Source organism: Tachysurus fulvidraco, chromosome 22 (assembly GCF_022655615.1).
Source record: "Tachysurus fulvidraco isolate hzauxx_2018 chromosome 22, HZAU_PFXX_2.0, whole genome shotgun sequence".
NCBI classification, from domain to species: Eukaryota; Metazoa; Chordata; class Actinopteri; order Siluriformes; family Bagridae; genus Tachysurus; species Tachysurus fulvidraco.
In genome coordinates, this window is record NC_062539.1 from 14,690,872 (window position 1) to 14,710,190 (window position 19,319).

A 19,319-nucleotide genomic window follows, 5' to 3' on the forward strand; every position below is an offset into this window, starting at 1 on the left:
CCCGTATGTCATCACTTCAATCAGTGTACATTTTGCACAAATCTATACCTGCGCGATTTGGGGGAACTTGCTGCAAGAAAAGTCAATGAAGGACAGATCACTGAAGCCCAGAGGTATGGAAGGGTTGCTCTGGATAAATGGTCGTCCGTTGGGATCTGTGGGCAGCTGCTTATGAATAACGGAATTATGACGAAGGAGGCCTCGATGCGTACGGAAAGTGATACAACACAGATTACACCTAGCACAGAAAAGAGGAAATTGTTAACATTGTTCTATGTACATACATGCCTGTATGTGAATGAATATTGTGGACTTACTTGAGTGCAGTGTCAGGATGTGTCTCCATATGTGACTCCAAACCATATTTACAGATGAATGTCTTGAAGCAGATTGGACAGTGTAACAGGTCTTCTTCCCGCTTGGCAGGGCTTTGCTCCGCAGATTCGTGTACTACAAATACCTAACATAAAAGATTGAGGGTTTCTTTTGGATTAAAAAGTAATATCCAAGCCACCGGAAATAGACTACAAGCCCGTTTGTGGCGGCGTACCTTTTTATTGGGTGGTTCATTGGTTTTCTCTCCATCATCCTCTATACTTAGTTTTCTCTTGGGGGGTTTGCGGCGCTTGCTTGGGGAAACAGGACGCGAGGCTGGGACACCATTTGGGCCCTTGTCATGAATTTTCATGTGCCTATAAAAATCGAAAGCTATGAAATTAATTACTGAATTCAGATGACTGGTATCCACACACACTGAACTTGTGTTCTTTTCAGGTTACATGATTTGACAGAAACATTGGAAAAACAATCCAATGAATGATGAGCAAGCAAATTTAGATTATTGGGTGACTGGTACAAGATCACTCTTCTTAAGAATGAAATAAATAAACTTTAACCAGTCGTTATAGTTATGTTCATTATATGTACATACTTTGTGTGCGAGCAATGCGGTAGGAAACGATTTAGACTTATTACTCGCTGACATACTGCTACGTCTGGAGAACTATTCAAGTGTGTAATTAGAAGTAGAGCCGTTTTTGCAGCGTTGTGTTCAATCTTACGCAATGATCAAATATTAAATGCAAATTTACTTCAAGGCTTTGAGGGATTTATAACTGAAGAGCTGATGAGTGTCAGGTTATAAGGACTGCTCGAAGGAAACGTACAATCTCAATGCTGACAGCAGAGGGCTTTCTCTCAGAGGGGTCAGACCTAAGTGAGTCAAGGGAAAGCATTACAACGTGCTGCTACATGTGCTGCCCCCTCCCTGCAGCAGTTTGCAGGAACAAACCCACCTTACTGGTTCCACCAGATATGTGCCTCATGATGCTTCATGAGCTGAAGCTTTTATTTAAACATTGCGTTACTAAAGAACCTGACTTGGGTGTATGTTGGACTGCAGGGTTCCGGGACGCAAATGAGGTTATATGCTAGCAAAGTCCAGATCTCTGCATCATTCCTAAACTATTGAGATAAATTCCACTGAATTGTGAGGTTTTTATTGAACACTTTTATACATTTAATGACAATAAATTGAATTTAAATTAAATTAAAATTCAGGTTCTCTGATCTCTGAAGATCTGAATTCTGACACATGCTTTATTAGACCAAATAACCGAACTATAAAGGCCACTCCATCATCCTGAAAGGCTAATGCTTAGTCTAACTGAAGAATTTCCATACATCATCACTTCACTTCACAACCAAGCCGACAAAATGCATGCAACAAAAACTGTTTGCACATGTAGCTCTTTCTATGCAGGATAACAAACGGAATGCATGGACCCACATTTTATGGAGTGGAAATTCGATTGGCATTTTGGGTGACATCTGACAGGCCTAATGCATGTCTACCTCTGTGAGAGCACACATGCCTGACCAGGAGAGAGAGGATAAATGTCAGCAGGCGCAGCGCTCAGAAGCTTGTTTTACATTCTGCAGCCAGGGATGGATATTAATAGCAGAGTAGATGGAGCGAGAGGCCGTCCATATGTGGACCCAACCCCGGCAGCATGAATCCTGTTCCATTTCACATCTCAGCTCTCTGGCCTCACTCACAAACTCATCACCAAAGAAAGCCAGCAAATGCACTGAGCAAACAATGAACGTACGCCAAAAGAGCGTGGAGTTAAAAGTGTTCATGGGTTTCAGATGACTTGATGACTTTCCTCCTGCAACAACAGGACTCTACAGCCAGAGGGTGCTGTGGAGCACAACAAAGGTTTGGCTTTGTGTAGCCATGTTTTTTGCAATGACAACAGATTATCCGGAGTTGATTTGACCAATGAGGTCATTGATCACAAAAGGTGAAGACATGCTCTCTTTCATAGCACTAACTTCTCGCATCTGGGAAGTAAACGTCTTTAACCTGGCCTCAAGCATCCAAGCTAAACTCAGTACACCTCTTTACTACCCCCCTCCTTCTCATTCTCTTTCTCGCCTGTTCTCACACACACACACACACATACACACACATACACACACATACACACACATACACACACATACACACACACACACACACACACACACACACACACACACAGTCTCTCTCTCTTTCTCTCTGACTCTCTCAGACTCTTTTTCTTCTCCCACCCCCATCTGGAATGCCTGCATGTCTCAACTGCACAAGGAGGGCCTCTATGCTCATCCCATAGCCGCGCCACCACAAACGAAAACGGGCACACACACACACACACACACACACACACACACACACACACACACACACACACACACACACACACACACACACACACACACACACACACACACACACACTTCTGCAGCACACAAACAGAATTATCTCACACACACAGAAGCTTGTGCATACATCGCTATCTTAAGGCCCTGATGCAGCAGCTAAATAGAGTTTGCACATCAGCACAGTCTTCAGAGACCTTTTGCTCCTCCGTCTCTCCCTCAGTATAGAAGTGAGATATTTCCAGACCCATGCTTATGATACTTTAGAACTGTAAGCTTGATTTCATCTCTGTGAAGATTTTTTTTTTTTTGCTTAGCTGCTATATTTACCAGCTTATTCTCTGACGTTTCTAATGATGTCATTTGCTGTTCATCACATCTTTTACATTTTTGTTTCTCAAAACAGCAAAGAGCATTTAAAGGAAGGCCTGATGGGGCCAAAATTAATCTACAGACCCGATCCTTATCTTTTCTTATATCTAAATAGTTAGCTATAAGAAAATTAGCTAGATTTTCTAATATTAACAACAACGGTAAGACTAAACACTTCCCAGACATTTCAGAAATATTCTCTACTAAATAATACACACTATTTTGTTGAGGATACTAAAAAATCTTGCATTTTGGATTATTTGCCACTTTGTCGCACTGATTTAGCAAATGCATTTCCATAACACCAAAACCAGTTCTCAAGAGTCTCAAGAGTCTGTCAATTTGGAGAAAAGAGATATTTCTGAAGCCAGAAATATTTCCTGTGACTATATTTAGCTAGCTGAAATAGCTAATCTTACAGGTTCCATTTGTCACATGGTAGCTAGTTGGTAGCATTAGATAACATTAGCTAGCCATTTTGGTCAATGACACAGATAAACAAGCAATGGTTTAACGTTAGAACAAATATAAATCAGGAAAGTAAAAAAAAGTTACAGTTCTAGAAACTTCTACAACTCTTTGTTTGTTTTTCCTGCTGTCAGGCAAAATAACAGAAGTCACAGATGTTTAGTTTTGCCATCAAATGCAATTACATTATGATTTTAACTTCATATTTCTTTTCTGACAAATTTACTACCAAATCTGACTGAAAATATGATATTTGACAGTTTCAAAGCTTTTTTGCTTCTTGACAGTGCAGATTTTTACCCTGCTAGTGCTTGTATGACAAGGAATGATGTCTAAAAAAAAACACTGAGGTAAAATATTCTTCTAGATTCTAGAATCTTTCTATTTCTATATGCAGTATTCCATGTAATGTTACAGCGTAACCTCTTTCTTTTGCAACCCATTAGTCCATTACAGAATATATATATATGGGGTCATTTTACAGACTAATTAGCTAAAATGAATCCTTTTTGTGTGATTAAACTGGCATGTGATTTGAATCTAAATACGCTGAGCACGAAAAATTCTCTTGTTCAGATCACAATCTCCAATGTGTTTTGCCGCAATAAACAGAACAACACAGAAAGCCTTTATAGAAATCTAGGATTTGTTCTGGCTCTGAACATCCTGAAGTCTGTACCTGTGCATGTTTCCATTGGTGGTGAAGGTCTGACCACACACTGAACATTTGTAGGGTCTCTCTCCACTGTGGACCAGCATGTGGCGATCCAGAGAGCTGGCTGAGCTCAGCGCCTTTCCGCAGATGCTACACGAGTGGTCGTTCCCTCCGATCTCTGTGTTATGCTAAAGGACAAGCCAGGAGTTACTTCACAAAATTTCATTTTAAAAAAACTAGCGCGGTCATGGTTCATGCTAATAAAAAAACCAAACACCAACATGATAATCCTAACAACGTTCTCTGCGAATGAACTAGCCTAGCTTTCTATGTAGAGTTGAACTAGCCTGGCTTGCTATGTAGAGATTTAATATTCTCAGTAATGCCGATGAAAAGGAATGGAGGAACTCTTAAGGAAGGCTTTAGCGTGAGAAAACAAGATAATTTAAGTAAAATGACTCATCCACAGTTATACTGGAATCGTAAAAATCTCCTGATATCTGCTCTGTGTTTTTCTAATCTGAGACACATCATTAATAAAAACACTGATCAGACTTTAGTTCTGTACCTGTCGTATATGCATAGTGAGGTGGTGCTGCGTCTGGCAGTTCTTATCACACAGCGGGCAGATGAAGGAATTTCGATCTTTCACTTCCTGGAAGACAGAGGAAAGACTTATAGACACAGGACTCAGATATTACAACAATCAGTTGACCTGCTCTTACGTAAGCAGAAGCGTCAGGCTGACAGAAGCCTTTGAAGCAGAGATGAGGGAAGAAGATGGGAGTTACAGCAGAAGGTCTCTGTGTTACACCGTCGGTCTATATATTCATGTAGATTCATGAGCAACACAATATTTAAATACATTACATGAAATTCAAACGTATTTTTAATCAGAATTTTTACGTGTTCAGCAACTGCTTGATATTTCTCTGCTTAGGTAACTAACACAAGATACAGAGAAAACGTCACAAGACAGTTTTCATATGAAGTGCCAGATTTAAAAGGCTATGAATACAACTATGCTTTAAATTATGTATTAAAAAAAGAAACGATATCGACGCGATCGTTATTAAATGTCCGTCACAGCACTGCAGAATTCTTGAAAACGTCTTAAATCGTGCGAAAGTCTTCCGGACAGAAAGACAAGGTTTCCAGGCGACGAGACAAGCTTTGTGTGTGTTTATTTGTCTTATTACATTTTATAGAGAGAGAGAGAGAATGTCCGTTTATAGCTACTATAATATAAATGATAATGGGTGTTCTTGGTGTGGAAGATATGCTAGACACATTTGCGATAACATTGTTGTCTTACTAGCCGTGTCTGATGATGATGAACGGCAAAATCGTCTAGACATTGGGCCTTAACTGACTTTCAGTTTTCACAGAAGTTCCCGAATAAATCTTCAACAACATTCCTCTTAAAGCAAATTGTTGAGTAAAAGCTGAACTCAGCACAGCTCAGCTCCTGGTGTGAAATGTGAGAGGTGAAACACAGTCTGCCGGGCAGACGAGCAGCATGAGGCATAGAGGACAGTCCTGATAAAGCCGCTGTGTTTTATAGAAGCACTTTGTGCACCACAAGTGGCCTCTGCATGTGTCCTGAGGAAGGCAGCAGCTCCAGCTGGCAGCGAGCATCAAGAACATGTGGGACAGGCAGCTAAAGGCATGGAAACCCACTCAGCGCTGCTGAATGAAGCCTGGAGGGGGTTGAAACACCTGTTTTTTTCTCCACAGAGGAGTGTTTCAGTGTTTTAATTGGAGGCACAAGACGCGCAACGCCGCTGACAAAGGGGGAATTGAGAGGGCACCATTTGCTGCCTTTCGTTTCGGCCATGCAAACTCCTGCTCTGAACAGCACCTCTGGGGTGCCTTAATGCCAAGAAAACATATGGGCCACTGTACGTGTTTCTTACTACGTCTTATCATCTCTCACTGAGTGTTTGCTTTACACAGATATTACTCGTCTTTTCTTTAGGTGAGGACGTAACACCGCACAACATATTTTGTTGCTTTTTAGCCTGGGTTTCCTTTTTCACTTCAGAGATCAACTTAAAGATACGTTTTTACTCAGGGTGCCTAAACTATTGCATACAACTTTAAAAAAATATAATCTGGGTTACAGTTAAGTTTTTTTTTTTTTTGGTAAATGGCTGATAAATACATCGCTTTTACCTACAGAGAGAGATTTCAGATTGAAATATACAAAGAAATAAAAATCAGCAAGCAAAAGTGTTGGAGATAAGACAATAAACCGACAAACGAAACGCAAGCAAAAGTGTGAAAGCGTCTGAAATGAAGTCCATAAACAAATGAATAAAATCCACCAACGAAAAGGGTTTCAATAAAACAAAACTCAATTAGTTTAACTTTTAAATGAACAACAACTAATAAATTGGTAAGATCAACAAAATAGGGAAAATCGACAAGTAAATAAAATAAGCGATTAATCTATCCAGACATCGACGTGCGGCTCCGAATTAGTGTCTCCTGTGTTCGTCATCCAAATACATGATTAATAAAAATGATCAGAATTTTGCAAGTTTTTTTTTTTTATCCTTTTAATTTGTAATTGAACCCAGAAAAAGACGCAACAGCAGCAAGTTCTCCCTTCAGTTCTGAGCTGCCGGCTACTTGATGCATTGTTGCTTGTGAGTGTTAAGTGCAGTAGATGATTTTAAAGACATGGCAGGTTTTTACACACGGATTACTCGAACAGTGTAAATATAAATATACATCAAACCTCAGACGTACCTGGTTCCTTCTGCCGGTGCGGTTAGCAGAGGGAGATTTGCTAGGGGTTTTAGAGGACGCATTCGAGGCAGCGTCGTCTGCGTCGCCGTTCATTTGGCCGGTGTTTGTTTCAGTATGTGTCGTAGAGTTGGCACTGGACTCTCTGTCTTCCTCTCCATCATCTTCGTCCTTCTGCTCGGCTCCGTTCTTCTCTTGCTCTTCCTCAGTTCCGTTCTCTTTTCCCGCAGCTACGGGACTGCCCGGGTCACCCTGTGGCTTCTCTGTGAATTGCGAACGTTAAGCGTCAGAATCGAATTGTCTTGAAGCGCTTTGTTGTATAAACTGACAAAACAGAGCGAGTGAGATTTCACCATGACGTCGTACCTTCCATCGGTGTGGAAAGCTCCTCTTGCTCCTCAGAGGCTTTGCCATCTTCAACACACCTCTTCTCGGGTAAGGCACTCTCCATGGCTGAGAGGAAGAAACGACAAAAATATGATCCATCTTATTATCTACGCACATCTATCATCAGTTAAAAAAGAAACAGAAAGAAAGATAGGTTGGAAAATGTAATGGCGCCCATTGTTTCAACAGCAGGTGATACATCCTTCATGACCTAGGACACACTTTTGTCTGCAATGCCATTTCAATTTGACCTGTGACCTTTCTGCCTAAATGGCATGGTCCAATGACGTTTCAGCACATACAAAAAAGTTTGGAATATAATTCCCTTTCTATATTACATGTAGGTGTGTTGCAGAAACTCCAAAATCATTCACTTGGAAATTTCAGTTTCATTTAACATTTTTATTACATATTCTCATAAGAGTTTTTCTGTTTCTTCTAACAGGGAAACACCCCCCCCCCTTACAAAAGGCTTTACAATTGTCTGTTTATTAATTTATTCTTTTAAGAATGACTTGGGCTTATATTTGTTTATTTTAATCATTTGCCATTTTGTAAAATAATACATTGCTAATTTTAATACAGATTTGAGGAAAAAACAGAGTTTATCAAAATGAAATAAAAAAAAATTGACAAGTAATTTGATTTGACTGATTTAAAGCTATGTTCTTTATTTTCCACCATCGTATTCTTTATTATTTCTGTTTTTTATTTTGTTTTTATTTTGACCAAAAAAAACTTTTAACGTGCATTATGATGGCACCTAAATAAATAAATAAATAAATAACTATACCCATGTGAATTTAAATCTAGTTTTAAATATTGTTTTATTGAATTTCCATTTAAATCACTACTGAACATTGCCTACGAAACAGCTGTTAATTTCAAATGGTTTAAATTACATTTGTTTTATATGAATAATAAAAAAAAAACAGCCATGAACAACTAGAATGCAATTTTGGAGAAATCCTGAGCTTTTCCTTCCTCGACATGGAGAGTGTGATTAAAGCGAGTACGAATGGAAGCGACAGAGCGACGTAAAGATACAAGAAAATCTTTTAGTCTGGAACATCAGAATTCGTCCCTTCTGACCGTTAAGAGCCGTGTTGATCTTGGCAAGATTTACGACTTAAAGCCAAACTATATCAAGGTTTATCTTCGTATATAAATGGGCTGTTTTGTTAATCATTTGCATGTACGCATGCTGCAGGTGATGGTCTGAAAGACAGAAGCATCAGGAGATCCCCTAACAGGCACTTGCCCAACTCAGCAACCGAGCACCTCAGGAAAGCGTTTTTATCTCTCAACTTCCTCTTATAGCACACGCCATGAGAGTATGTGTGTGTGCGCGCGTGTGTGTGTGTGTGTGTGTGTGTGTGTGTTAGTGTTCATGCTGCCAAATAGCATCGGCGCTAGCAGACCACACATCACAACACAGAGCGAAGGACGACGGTGTGAATTTCATCGAGACGTAGAACCTGCTTCTCGACTTACGATTTGTATTTGTTTTGAGGAGGGAAAAAAAAAAACCTTGCTAAACTAGCACTGCATGGAAACACATAAGTCATATGATTTATGGCTTTATATGAATTTAAAAATTATTCAAATTCCTGCATGATTTAAAAAAAATAATTATATATAAAAAAAAGGCGTTACAAACCGTCGAAGAAAACGGTTAAAACAAAAAGCATCGTGCATCGTGTCTTTTTGTAGTGAACGACTTCAGCTTTTCTTTCACTCCGTGCACGATGCTCTAACATAATTACGAGAGAATGACGGAGATATAATTACGAGAGAATGATCTTATTCGACTGAATGATCGACGACAACTGTTCTTTAAACACGTTCAATTGTGAAATTGTTACACAAGATGTGACATTACTTTTAATCATCTTACACAATCACCAGTCTGCACAGCTGAAGCATTTTGACCAACTAAGACGGGCTTAAGCCTAACGTTTATATATATGTGTACAATTTCCCAAAGATTATGTTGCTATGGAGATGAGATTAGTCCCTTAGGTCTTAAAAAAAAAAGGTCCCTTAGGTCTTTTTTGTTGAATGATCACAGCACAGGAACCAATTCGGTTCGAGGATCCGCGCAGACTAACTGGCTGTGAAGTTAAAATGAAAAAATAAAAAAATTAAAATAAAAAAAAAAGTAAAAACTCTAAGGTCTTAATCACTGTGGGTTGATCACTATAAGTGAATCTATATGCTAACTTCTTTCACATTTATTTTGTCAGATCTGCTTCTTTGCTGCCCTTCATCTCGAGTTTGGTGGTTTCTTTTCCGAGATTTGAGGAAGTCTGCTTGTGAAAACGCTCTGCTAAGGGGAAAAAAAAAAAGAAAGAAAGAAAACGTGTTGCGTAGAAGCATCTCGAGGAGAGCCATCGACAGCCTGCTTCGTGTTGCCTAGAACGAAGGACTGCAGCAGCTGCAGGAGACTGATATGAACAGCCAGACCGAGAGAAAGATGGGGGCCCATCCCAGAGAGAGGAGGGCGGTGCCAATGAAAGAGAGAGAGAGAGAGACGTTAGCGAGATGAAGCACTCCTAAGAGGGAAGCAGAGGAAAGAGACAGAGTTAAAGAGTCCGAGAGAGAAAATAGAGGCTGAGAAATAGAGTGACAATGAGAGAGAGAGAGAGAGAGAGAGAGAAACGGTTACGTCAGAGAAGACTGGAGGATAGACAGGAAAGGAGGCGTAGGAGACACAAATACATGGAGAGGCCGGGCCGTCTGCGTCTCGCTGAGTGAAATCGGCTCACAGGCTGGAGAGAGGAACAGTTGGGGGGTTGGGCTGAGAGTAAAAGCAGGAAGTGGCTTAGAGAGCAGTTTGAGGGAAGACTGCTGCTGCTGCTTCTCTCTCTCTCTCTCTTTCTGCTCCTGTGTGCACATGCTACACAAGTCTATGATTATCTCCGAGTCCCCTCCCCACCGACAATCATCCTCGAATTTAAAAGAAAAGAAACATTCGAAGCCACTACATGGCTATTTTTTTAACATGTGCTGCTGCTGCTGCCCCACCCGTATCCATTACCCCTTATAAACACACAAAAAAACACACGTTGCCACACGAGGCAGTGACTCTACACCCGAACTAATAAATCGATCATTAAAACAGTTCCCCCCCAAAAAAAAAACCTGGATTATAAACCGATAGCAAACTCACAAGGACACGTGCATCTTTTTCATACTTTGGTTGTCCCTCAAACCACCTGTCTTGAATGTTTCAGACATTCGGTGATGTGTGAAAACTGTTATCGAGCCGTGTACGCTCGCTTACGACAAACTATGCACTCTTGGGTATGTTTACCGAGTAAGGTCATAGGTTCGATTTGTTATGCTGCTTCCTGTTTCGAGTACGGTGATGGTGTTGAAAGTGTTGCTATGGTCAGAGGAGGAGATGGAGCGCCTTACAGTACGAATAAAAATCTAGCTTATGTCTCAGGGGGTTTTGCACAAAAAGAATGGAATGTATGGAATTAGCCATCGATGTGCAACATTAGCTCTGGCGGTGAAAAGAAGAAAAAAAAAAAAGATTAATTAGTAAACACAACCAAGAGCAAGAGACACGGGGAAGTACGGCAGAGCAAATCTGATTACCCAGGATGCACTGGAGAGACAATGGGAGATACGAGGCAGGAACCGGGCTCCTTTTTATGTTTTGTCATGAAAAGATGAAAAAAGAGGGCGGATAAAGGTTCGGAAGGATACGCTACTTGTCTCGGAAAGGATGGCTTGTAGTGTTGTAAATGGACGCTGCTACACATACACACCCACATCTGTGAGTCAGCAAGACGGTGGGGAAAGAATTCTTGAAACTTCCCTTGAAGCTGGAGGGAAAAAAAAAAAAAACTCTGCGTATCACACACACACAATACCTGTATGGTTCCTCCCAAGCCTCTTTCATTTACAACTAAATGTTTTTAAGCAACACAAAGGAATGGAAAGCTCTCTTTCTCTCTCTCTGGCTTTCCCTTCCCCGGTAGAGTATGGAACTCGTGCATTTCCTGTTTGGTGTGGTGGCTGGGAAGGCCTGCGGAATGCCTGAGCCATTCTCCTCCTTCCTTTCCTCTAAACCCCCCTCAATCACCGCTGTTGTGATCTCGGCCTGCCGGTCGTCCTCTATCTCACACGCCACGCCGTTTACACCAGACGGCCTTTCTTTAAGGCAACAGGAACGGATGATGGCTGAGCGTTGTGAACTCGCACAGACTCCTCTGATCGTGCTACTTGTGTGTTTCATCCTTCATCAGAAGAACTGAATGCCATTCAAAAGGCCTGAAGCTTTGCTTGCAGTGCTGAGAGCTGGGAGTGGTCTGGAATGCATAGCTGCCAAAGTATGTGTACACACACACACACACACACACACACACACACACACAGATCACCAAGAAATTGAGCAACACCTCTTCAACATCAGTCCCTGTACCTTTCCGATTTTTGATGATAGGAGATCCAAAGCAGTGCATGCGATATATTTTATTTAAACCCAAGTCAGCGAGCTCACTTCAGGCAGTAGTGTCAGATGTTTTTGGCACGCTCCTATTCTGAGCTCAGGGACAGACACCTCAGAACCACACACACACACACACACACACACACACACACACACACACACACACACACACTCATTATCCTCATCATTGTATAAATAATGAAAACACTCTCAAACCAGCCATGCAACATCGCCTTATGAAATGAAATGCAGTCACGAGTTCGACCAACGCTACTAATAACAACAACGAGAAGACGTCGATGTTTTCGATGAAAAGTAACTCCTTTATCTTTCTTTCTTCATCATTATCCTAGTAAGCAGCCTAGTGGATCTGCAGCCCGTCCTGGGTTACACTGTGGACAACAGTCCGTTACAGAGGGACAATTTGAAGAAGCTAATCTGCCTATCAATCAGTATGCTTTTAGAGGGTGTAAAGAAGCAGAGATCCCGATATATCTCCAATTTTTGATACAATAACAAAACCAGGCCTATTTGCTAAAATCTGATAGTCGTCAATCTATGACCATTTTTGATCTTTTCCATTGAAAATGTGCGGAAACTTTTTTGGAAGATATGTGCGAGGATGGCGCTAATCGTGAGCTCAAATGGAAATAATGATCCCTGGATTGATTTTTACATTAAAAGTACAGGCCTGGTCATCCATCGCACAGCACTGATGGAAAACTTACACGATCAGCAGAAAGATTTTTAAGGATTTTTTATATATGTCTAGAAAAAAAAAGGCGAGATGGGAACAAGTGGCTAAACAGGACTACGGAGGTTGTCCGGGATGTTGAACGGCCAAATCTACTGCATCCTCGTCGTGTTTCTACTAATTACCCATAGGTGCTCTCGCAATCCTCGTGCTCTAGCTTTTCGTTCATTCGGATTCATCCACAAAAATGAGCACAAAAAAATAAAGCCAGAACTAAGGAAAGAGTTTGACAGATTAGTGGTGGTGACGTTGAAGGTTTCAAAAATTCGGAAATAGCGTTCTGATCATTTCTGGAGATCGTCTTGATGAACAATTCCATACAAACTGAGTAAAATTCATAAACTTTTGTTGGTCCCAGAGCTTTTATTATTCATTCATTCATTTTCTACCGCTTATTCGAACTTCTCGGGTCACAGGGAGCCTGTGAATTATCTCAGGTGTCATCGGGCATCGAGGCAGGATACACCCTGGACGGAGTGCCAACCCATCACAGGGCACACACACACTCTCATTCACTCACACACACACACACAACGGGCAATTTTCCAGAGATGCCAATCAACCTACCAGGCATGTCTTTAGACCGGGGGAGGAAACCGGAGTACCCGGAGGAAACCCCCGAGGCACGGGGAGAACATGCAAAACTCCACACACACAAGGCGGAGGCGGGAATCGAACCCCCAACCCTGAAGGTGTGAGGCGAACATGCTAACCAATAATAACTTTTATTATTTTCTGCTATAATCAAAAAGATCCTAGGAGCTTGATGTCGAGGGAAGCTGGTTGATGCTAACTTCGGGGTTGGCCTACAGAAATATGCACGTCATCCCTGAAGCAATCTACTGGAACAAGTTATCGCTAACAACTATTAAAATCATCCACCAATCATTTGACTGTGACTGAAGTTAATAATGGTTTATTGACACAGTAACCAGGTAACAGCAAGACAGTACCTTTAGTGTTTATCTTTTCAAATGGAAACAGAAATAGCTTTAAAATAATTTCAGTTCGCTAATAAAGACCTTAAGGACATAATAGTGTGAAAGCTCAGATATACAGTACAGGTACACCACACTTTCCCAGGTAAAAGATGGCTGTTGAGTTTACCATTCCAGTGACAAGGAAAAGTTTACTATCTTGTCCTCTCTAGCGAAGACGAGGCTGAAGGGTCGTCGGACAAGGAAGGCTACAAGACGGAGAGTGACGTCATCTCAGAGCACCGGGGTTTTGTTTGGTGGTAACAGGAGAACGAGTGTGCTCTTATTCTGCTCGCTAAGCTGGTAAACTGACACTTCCTGCCACAACACAAGCCATCAAGGCCGGGTGGGTTTCCAGCCAGCGCCAGCACCAGCACCAAGAACGATACACAGATGGACCGCCATGACATAACGTACGACAGAACCACACTGGTCGTAAACACCATATACATGAGCGCAAAGTGATAAAGGATAAAGGGATAAAAAAAAAAAAAAAAAAAAAAAGGATGGACGGATGGGAAAAGAGCCGTGCACTAAAGCAGATGGACAAGGATTAGAGGATTAGGAATGAGCAAAAGATGTCAATCCTGACTTCATACCTGCCAGAAGAAGAAATGTTTCCCTTCTGGTTAACAAATGTACGGCAATTAAAAAGGGGGCCAGGCACTTTTAAGGAGGGGGAAGGAAAAACCCTGCACGATTTCACAACTTGTTTACACACTTCTGGATGAAACCAGGCTCTTGCAAGAAGCCTCAGGATCACCTGCTCCTGCATCCAAGAGTGAGTGGCACGGGCAAGTGTTGGCACGACCGGCTATCACGTTCTGCTGGCTCCACAGGCCGTGCGGCTCCTGGATCAGTTTCAGTGCAGTGCGGTTGAGGAAGGAGGGGTAGTGAGTGAGGGAGGTGGAGGTTTGCTAAAGGTGGGGGCTGCTGCACCACATGCAGGGAAGGATTCACCGAAAGAACAACCTTGGAAGGGGATTCAGGCTGAACTGGTTTGACAGCTCCTCCATCTAATCTCCTCACCTTATCTCTCCTACCATTTAATACTACCCCCCTTCCCTCTTTTGGTACGTTCTCGTTAAGTGATAGAATGCATTTATTCTGTAGAAACGTAACATGAAAACTGTTGCTCCGATATAATAAGCATCATTTTAAAACGCCATAAAACATCACTTTTTGGAGAACTATGTGCAACAGTTTCTTTGTCTTAGCCTTTTGTTTATATTTCTGGCCCTGAAATCGGTTCTACCCCAAACAAAAACATAGATGCATACACACCCATGTTGCAATCTGCCCCCTTTTTCTGGAAAGTAAAACACAAGGCATGAAAAGCTTTCAAAACATTGCTGGGGTTACAAGAAAGCTTGTCAATTTATTCCTCAAGAAAAATACAAACTGCACCTTTAATAAGAAAAAAAAAAAAAAAACAGGGCTCAAGATTTTTTAAAGAAAGTCACACATCCCTGGTTCTCCTTTCTGCTTCATCCTTCTCTTACATGGTGTGCTTCACCAGTTGAAGTGGTCTTCCTTTCATTTCCTGTGCTTTGCAGCCTCCCGGCTTCCTGTCCGAGCGGTACTGAACCCCTCATTGAGTGAAATGTGTGAGTCAGTGTTCTGAACCCCTCGACTACACAAACACGCCGTGGGCCGACTGCTCTGTTGCATTAATCAGAGTGTGCATGTACATAAACCCCCGCAGTTCACAGAAATACACCGAACTCATTTAGAACTAAATGGACAGAAATGCAAGGGTAAGGAGAAAGAGAAGCAGGAAAAAAGAGAGAAGGAAACAAACCCAAATAGAGAAGCGAGAAGCAAGAGAGCGAGTGAATACGAGCAAGTGTGTTTGCATACTGGGTGGACCATCCCTAAGGGGTTAACAGAGAACAGAGGTGGAGAGGAGGAGGAGGAGGAGGAGTACGTGTATGTGTGCGAGTGTATGTGAGAAAGAGAGAGAGAGAAGAGAGAGAGAGAGAAGAGAGAGACAGGAGGGGGAGCGTAGCAAAGAGAAGCAGCACTCAGCTGTCATTTCTAACAGGTGGCCTTGACGCGACCTTTGGCTTTCTTTTGCATACGGCATACATGTTGGTTCAGGCAGAACTGCCGCAAGCTCCGGGATAAAGGGAAGGAGGTGGAAGGATGGATAGATAGATGGATGAATGAATGACAGTCAGCATCCTTCCTCTTTTGAGAAGTGGCCCAGCAGAAGGATAAGTGTCTTTTAATCTGCTTAATTCGTCTCGCAAAGCAGAGACGACTGCAACCCGACGCCGAAGCACACACCTGAATCTCACACTCATACACACGTAAACACTACATACTCACACAGACGCTGAACTGACTGCTTTCGCACAGCTGCCGCCCGGAACAGAACCTCACGTTGCACCATAACCCCTGCTGAACTCCTACCCATTTCCAGCACTGAGCATTCCAGGCTATTTAAAACACAGGCCCGGTACACGCTTTCCCCAGCATACACTCCTGATCATTATTTTATCGTTATTACCCCTGGATCTCTCTCTTCATAAACTCAGATCGAATTACAGACATTTTGACCCTCTGCCAGGAAGCGACAAAAAGTGACAGGTGACTGTCCATTCCCACGATTTCACCGACGGAGGCAACCGGAGTCGCAAACCGACGCGCGACATCTGAACAGAAATATTCTTAGCTGTCTGACACGTTAAAGTGACAAATACAAACGTTTCCTCTGACCAATCCTGTGGCAATCGCACATGAGCTGATGTTTCTTCCTCACAAATATAATTTCCTCTTGTTTACAGTTTGAAGCACAAAGATTAACTTACAGCCACGGTTTCATACGTCACCTCTGATTAAACGCGTTTAAAGATATGGTGGGGAAAAAAATTAAGCTTGACAGGAAGTAGCAGCGCTCATTGGTGTATGTGGTGAGTGTAAACAGCATGTACCGTTAGCTCTCTTCATTTATCTGAAAACTAGCAAACTAACTAGCATGCTAGTTAGAACAAAGCTTAGTATATAACTGATCAATCAAACAAAGAATAGCATTCGATAAATTGTAGAAAAAAAACAGTATTTTGTAGGATCAAAATACTGTTCTTTATAATTCTGTTAGTCAAAAAAAAGTAAGGCCACACGTGCACAAGCGACAAGAGTTTCACTCGCTACAAGGCCATAGCGAGAGGAGCGATTTGCTGCTTGCTGGTGTGAACACAGGATAAAGCTGAGGTACGGCATCACAGCCAGCTACTGTGTCAGGTTCTTCAGGAAAGCAGAGAGCTGAAGTAGGACAGAAAGTGCTTCTGACAGTTGAGTGTGTGTGAGATCTACAGTAGAGACTTAGCAGAAACATAGTCTCTTACTCACACACACACACACACACGAGCGCGCACACACACACCTTTCTGTCGGTTGATCTTATTTCACTTCTTGCTCCCTCCCCCGCCCCACCATCTCACTGTTTTATCTTTATCTCCTGAGGTAAACCTTCTGTCAGTCCCATTTAGCTGCTGTCTCTCTCTCTCACACACACACACACACACACACACACACACACACACGCACACGCACACGCACACGCACACGCACACGCACACGCACACACACAGCCACACACAGCATCGATACATTTCTGACTCTCTTGTATACAAATTAAATCGAACAGACAGACAGACAGACAGACAGACAGACCATGGCATCATGACTGAAAGTATTTCCGTGAGAGGGGAAACAAATGCATTTTAAAGGGTGATAGGAACCTGTTAAACTGTCCTGTAAATCAAATGAGCCACCAGATGAAGATAATTACAAACTAAATAAGGGCGTCTGCAGTACATCATGTAGAGTGTCTACATCAAGAGGGAGAGACTTTAACTTACTAGTAAACTCAGGAACGGTTGTTTGGAGAATCCTGAAATAACTTTAACTAAATACTGTACATTTGTCTGTGTGGATTTCCTCCAGGTTTTTGTTTGCAGGAGAATTGGTGACTCCAAATTGTCCCCAAGTGTGAATGAGTGTGTGAAAATGTGTGTCCGGGTATGTGTGATAGACCAGTGGTGTCTCATGAGGGGTGAATTGCCACCTCACAGTGTTCCTGTGAGAGATCCACTATAACATTTACCAGGATCTCAGTAAAAATAAGTTAATGATTGATTGTTTCCGTGCCCTTGAAATGATCTCAACAATGTGCAAATCATTAAAGAATGAAATGTTTTTAAAAATGTAAACATTTAGCCAAAGACGTTAGGTGCTAATCTTGCAATCTAACTTAACTGGCTAATAAAAAAAATCACAATTGAGATGAGTTTCTTCTCAGAAAACAAAGCTACAAATAAAAACCAGGAAACTGAAACCCATTTTATGTCTTCTTGGCCAGGAAAAACAGATGCTAGCTAGTTTGCTAGCAGTTAACTATCATGCTAGCTAACCAAGTTAGTGTCAACGATAAACAAAATACATAGACATTTAAATCAAGGCTAAATATAATCAGAGCTAAAAAAAAAAAGATCTTTAGATGTGTATGCTTGTGCATGAGCAGTTAACTAGCCAGCTAGCTACTGCGCTTGGGATGCTTATACATACATCATGCATAGTCATAGATTCTTGATAAAGAGGTTTTTTGTTAAAGATTTTCCCAGACATTTTAGTTTCTTGACAATATCTTATGCACGTTAATACTAACATACACAAGTAACTTTAATGTTAACATTCACTTTTTTTGCAAGACTTGTTTCCCCACCGAAAGCGGAAAAACTTTCAGCTCAGCCTCAAGCATGTAATACAGTGTGAGAAAAGAAAGAGACTTTTTCATCTCGGCTCAGCTCTGCAGCAGAGGCGGCTTTCGGTCAAAGTACATGCCACGTCGCTGATCAGAAACTAACGCAGGACCAAACAGTCTAATTCAATGAATCAAAAGAAGCTCCGCCCACCAGTCGGTATGGGAGATGCCGTGTGTAGAACTTAACCTGAGTGATCAGGTGACTCTTCCTGGCCTATAGGAGTGTGTGTACAGCTAATGCCTGGAATGAGTGAGAGATCTGTAGCCCCCTCAGACATGCGGTATAAAAACCCACAGCTTTCATCCAGACACTCTTAGCTTTCTAATAAAGTGTGTGCGGTTCTTCAGTGTAAACATCAATCTCTAGCTTCTCTGGCTTGTCATAAGCGTGGCTTAATTCATTCCCATCATACCCTTACATTCTAATATGTGAAATAAAAGCCAGATTTTGCAGATGCTCATATCTCAGCAGGTCGAAGCACTGATAGATGGCAGCAGCTTTCCACAGCCGCTCTGTGAGACCAGAGTCCGTAGGAAATCTTTAAAATTTCAGACTTTCCTAATCTTGTGCACTTTGTCCTGTCCGACATGCTGATGAGATTTAGAGCAATTTATTCAACACATACAGCTTCAGCCACATCAAACAGTGCTGGATTGTGATCGTGATTACTTTGACGATGCACTAGGAGTAGTCATTGCTAGCCTAACAGCTCTACAAAGACCGAACCGAATGTGAAACTTTCTTCATCCTAATAGAAATTGTCAATATAGCTAAGTTTAAATTGTATTTATATCAAGGTGCATGAGTTGTTTTGACTTTTTAAACTCTAAATATCAGAAGAACATCTCACTCTCATAGTTTTAGTATCTTTAATATGTGTGTGTGTGTGTGTGTGTGTGTGTGTGTGTGTGTGTGTGTGTGTAGAAGACCTCCACTGCATGGTTTACTTGGCTATGCCAGGCAACGACAGGTCAAAAGGGTGAAGCAGATATTTGCAGTAGCAGACACCGATGCTACTTTT

General features: G+C 41.7%; 1 protein-coding gene across 2 annotated transcripts in view; it reads right to left on the reverse strand.

Annotated features, from left to right (window-relative positions):
* The window catches only part of rreb1b (ras responsive element binding protein 1b), a 38,072-nt gene that overhangs the window by 6,667 nt on the left and 12,086 nt on the right, over positions 1 to 19,319 (reverse strand). For both annotated transcript variants that reach the window (XM_027142726.2, XM_047806348.1), the window contains exons 2-8: positions 7,316 to 7,402; positions 6,953 to 7,212; positions 4,767 to 4,853; positions 4,223 to 4,386; positions 551 to 692; positions 318 to 460; positions 49 to 238 (exon numbers count right to left, since the gene is read on the reverse strand). In XM_027142726.2, coding sequence (XP_026998527.2) covers positions 49 to 238; positions 318 to 460; positions 551 to 692; positions 4,223 to 4,386; positions 4,767 to 4,853; positions 6,953 to 7,212; positions 7,316 to 7,400 — 1,071 coding nt within the window. In that variant the 5' untranslated portion in view covers positions 7,401 to 7,402. The remainder of the gene's footprint in view (positions 1 to 48; positions 239 to 317; positions 461 to 550; positions 693 to 4,222; positions 4,387 to 4,766; positions 4,854 to 6,952; positions 7,213 to 7,315; positions 7,403 to 19,319) is intronic.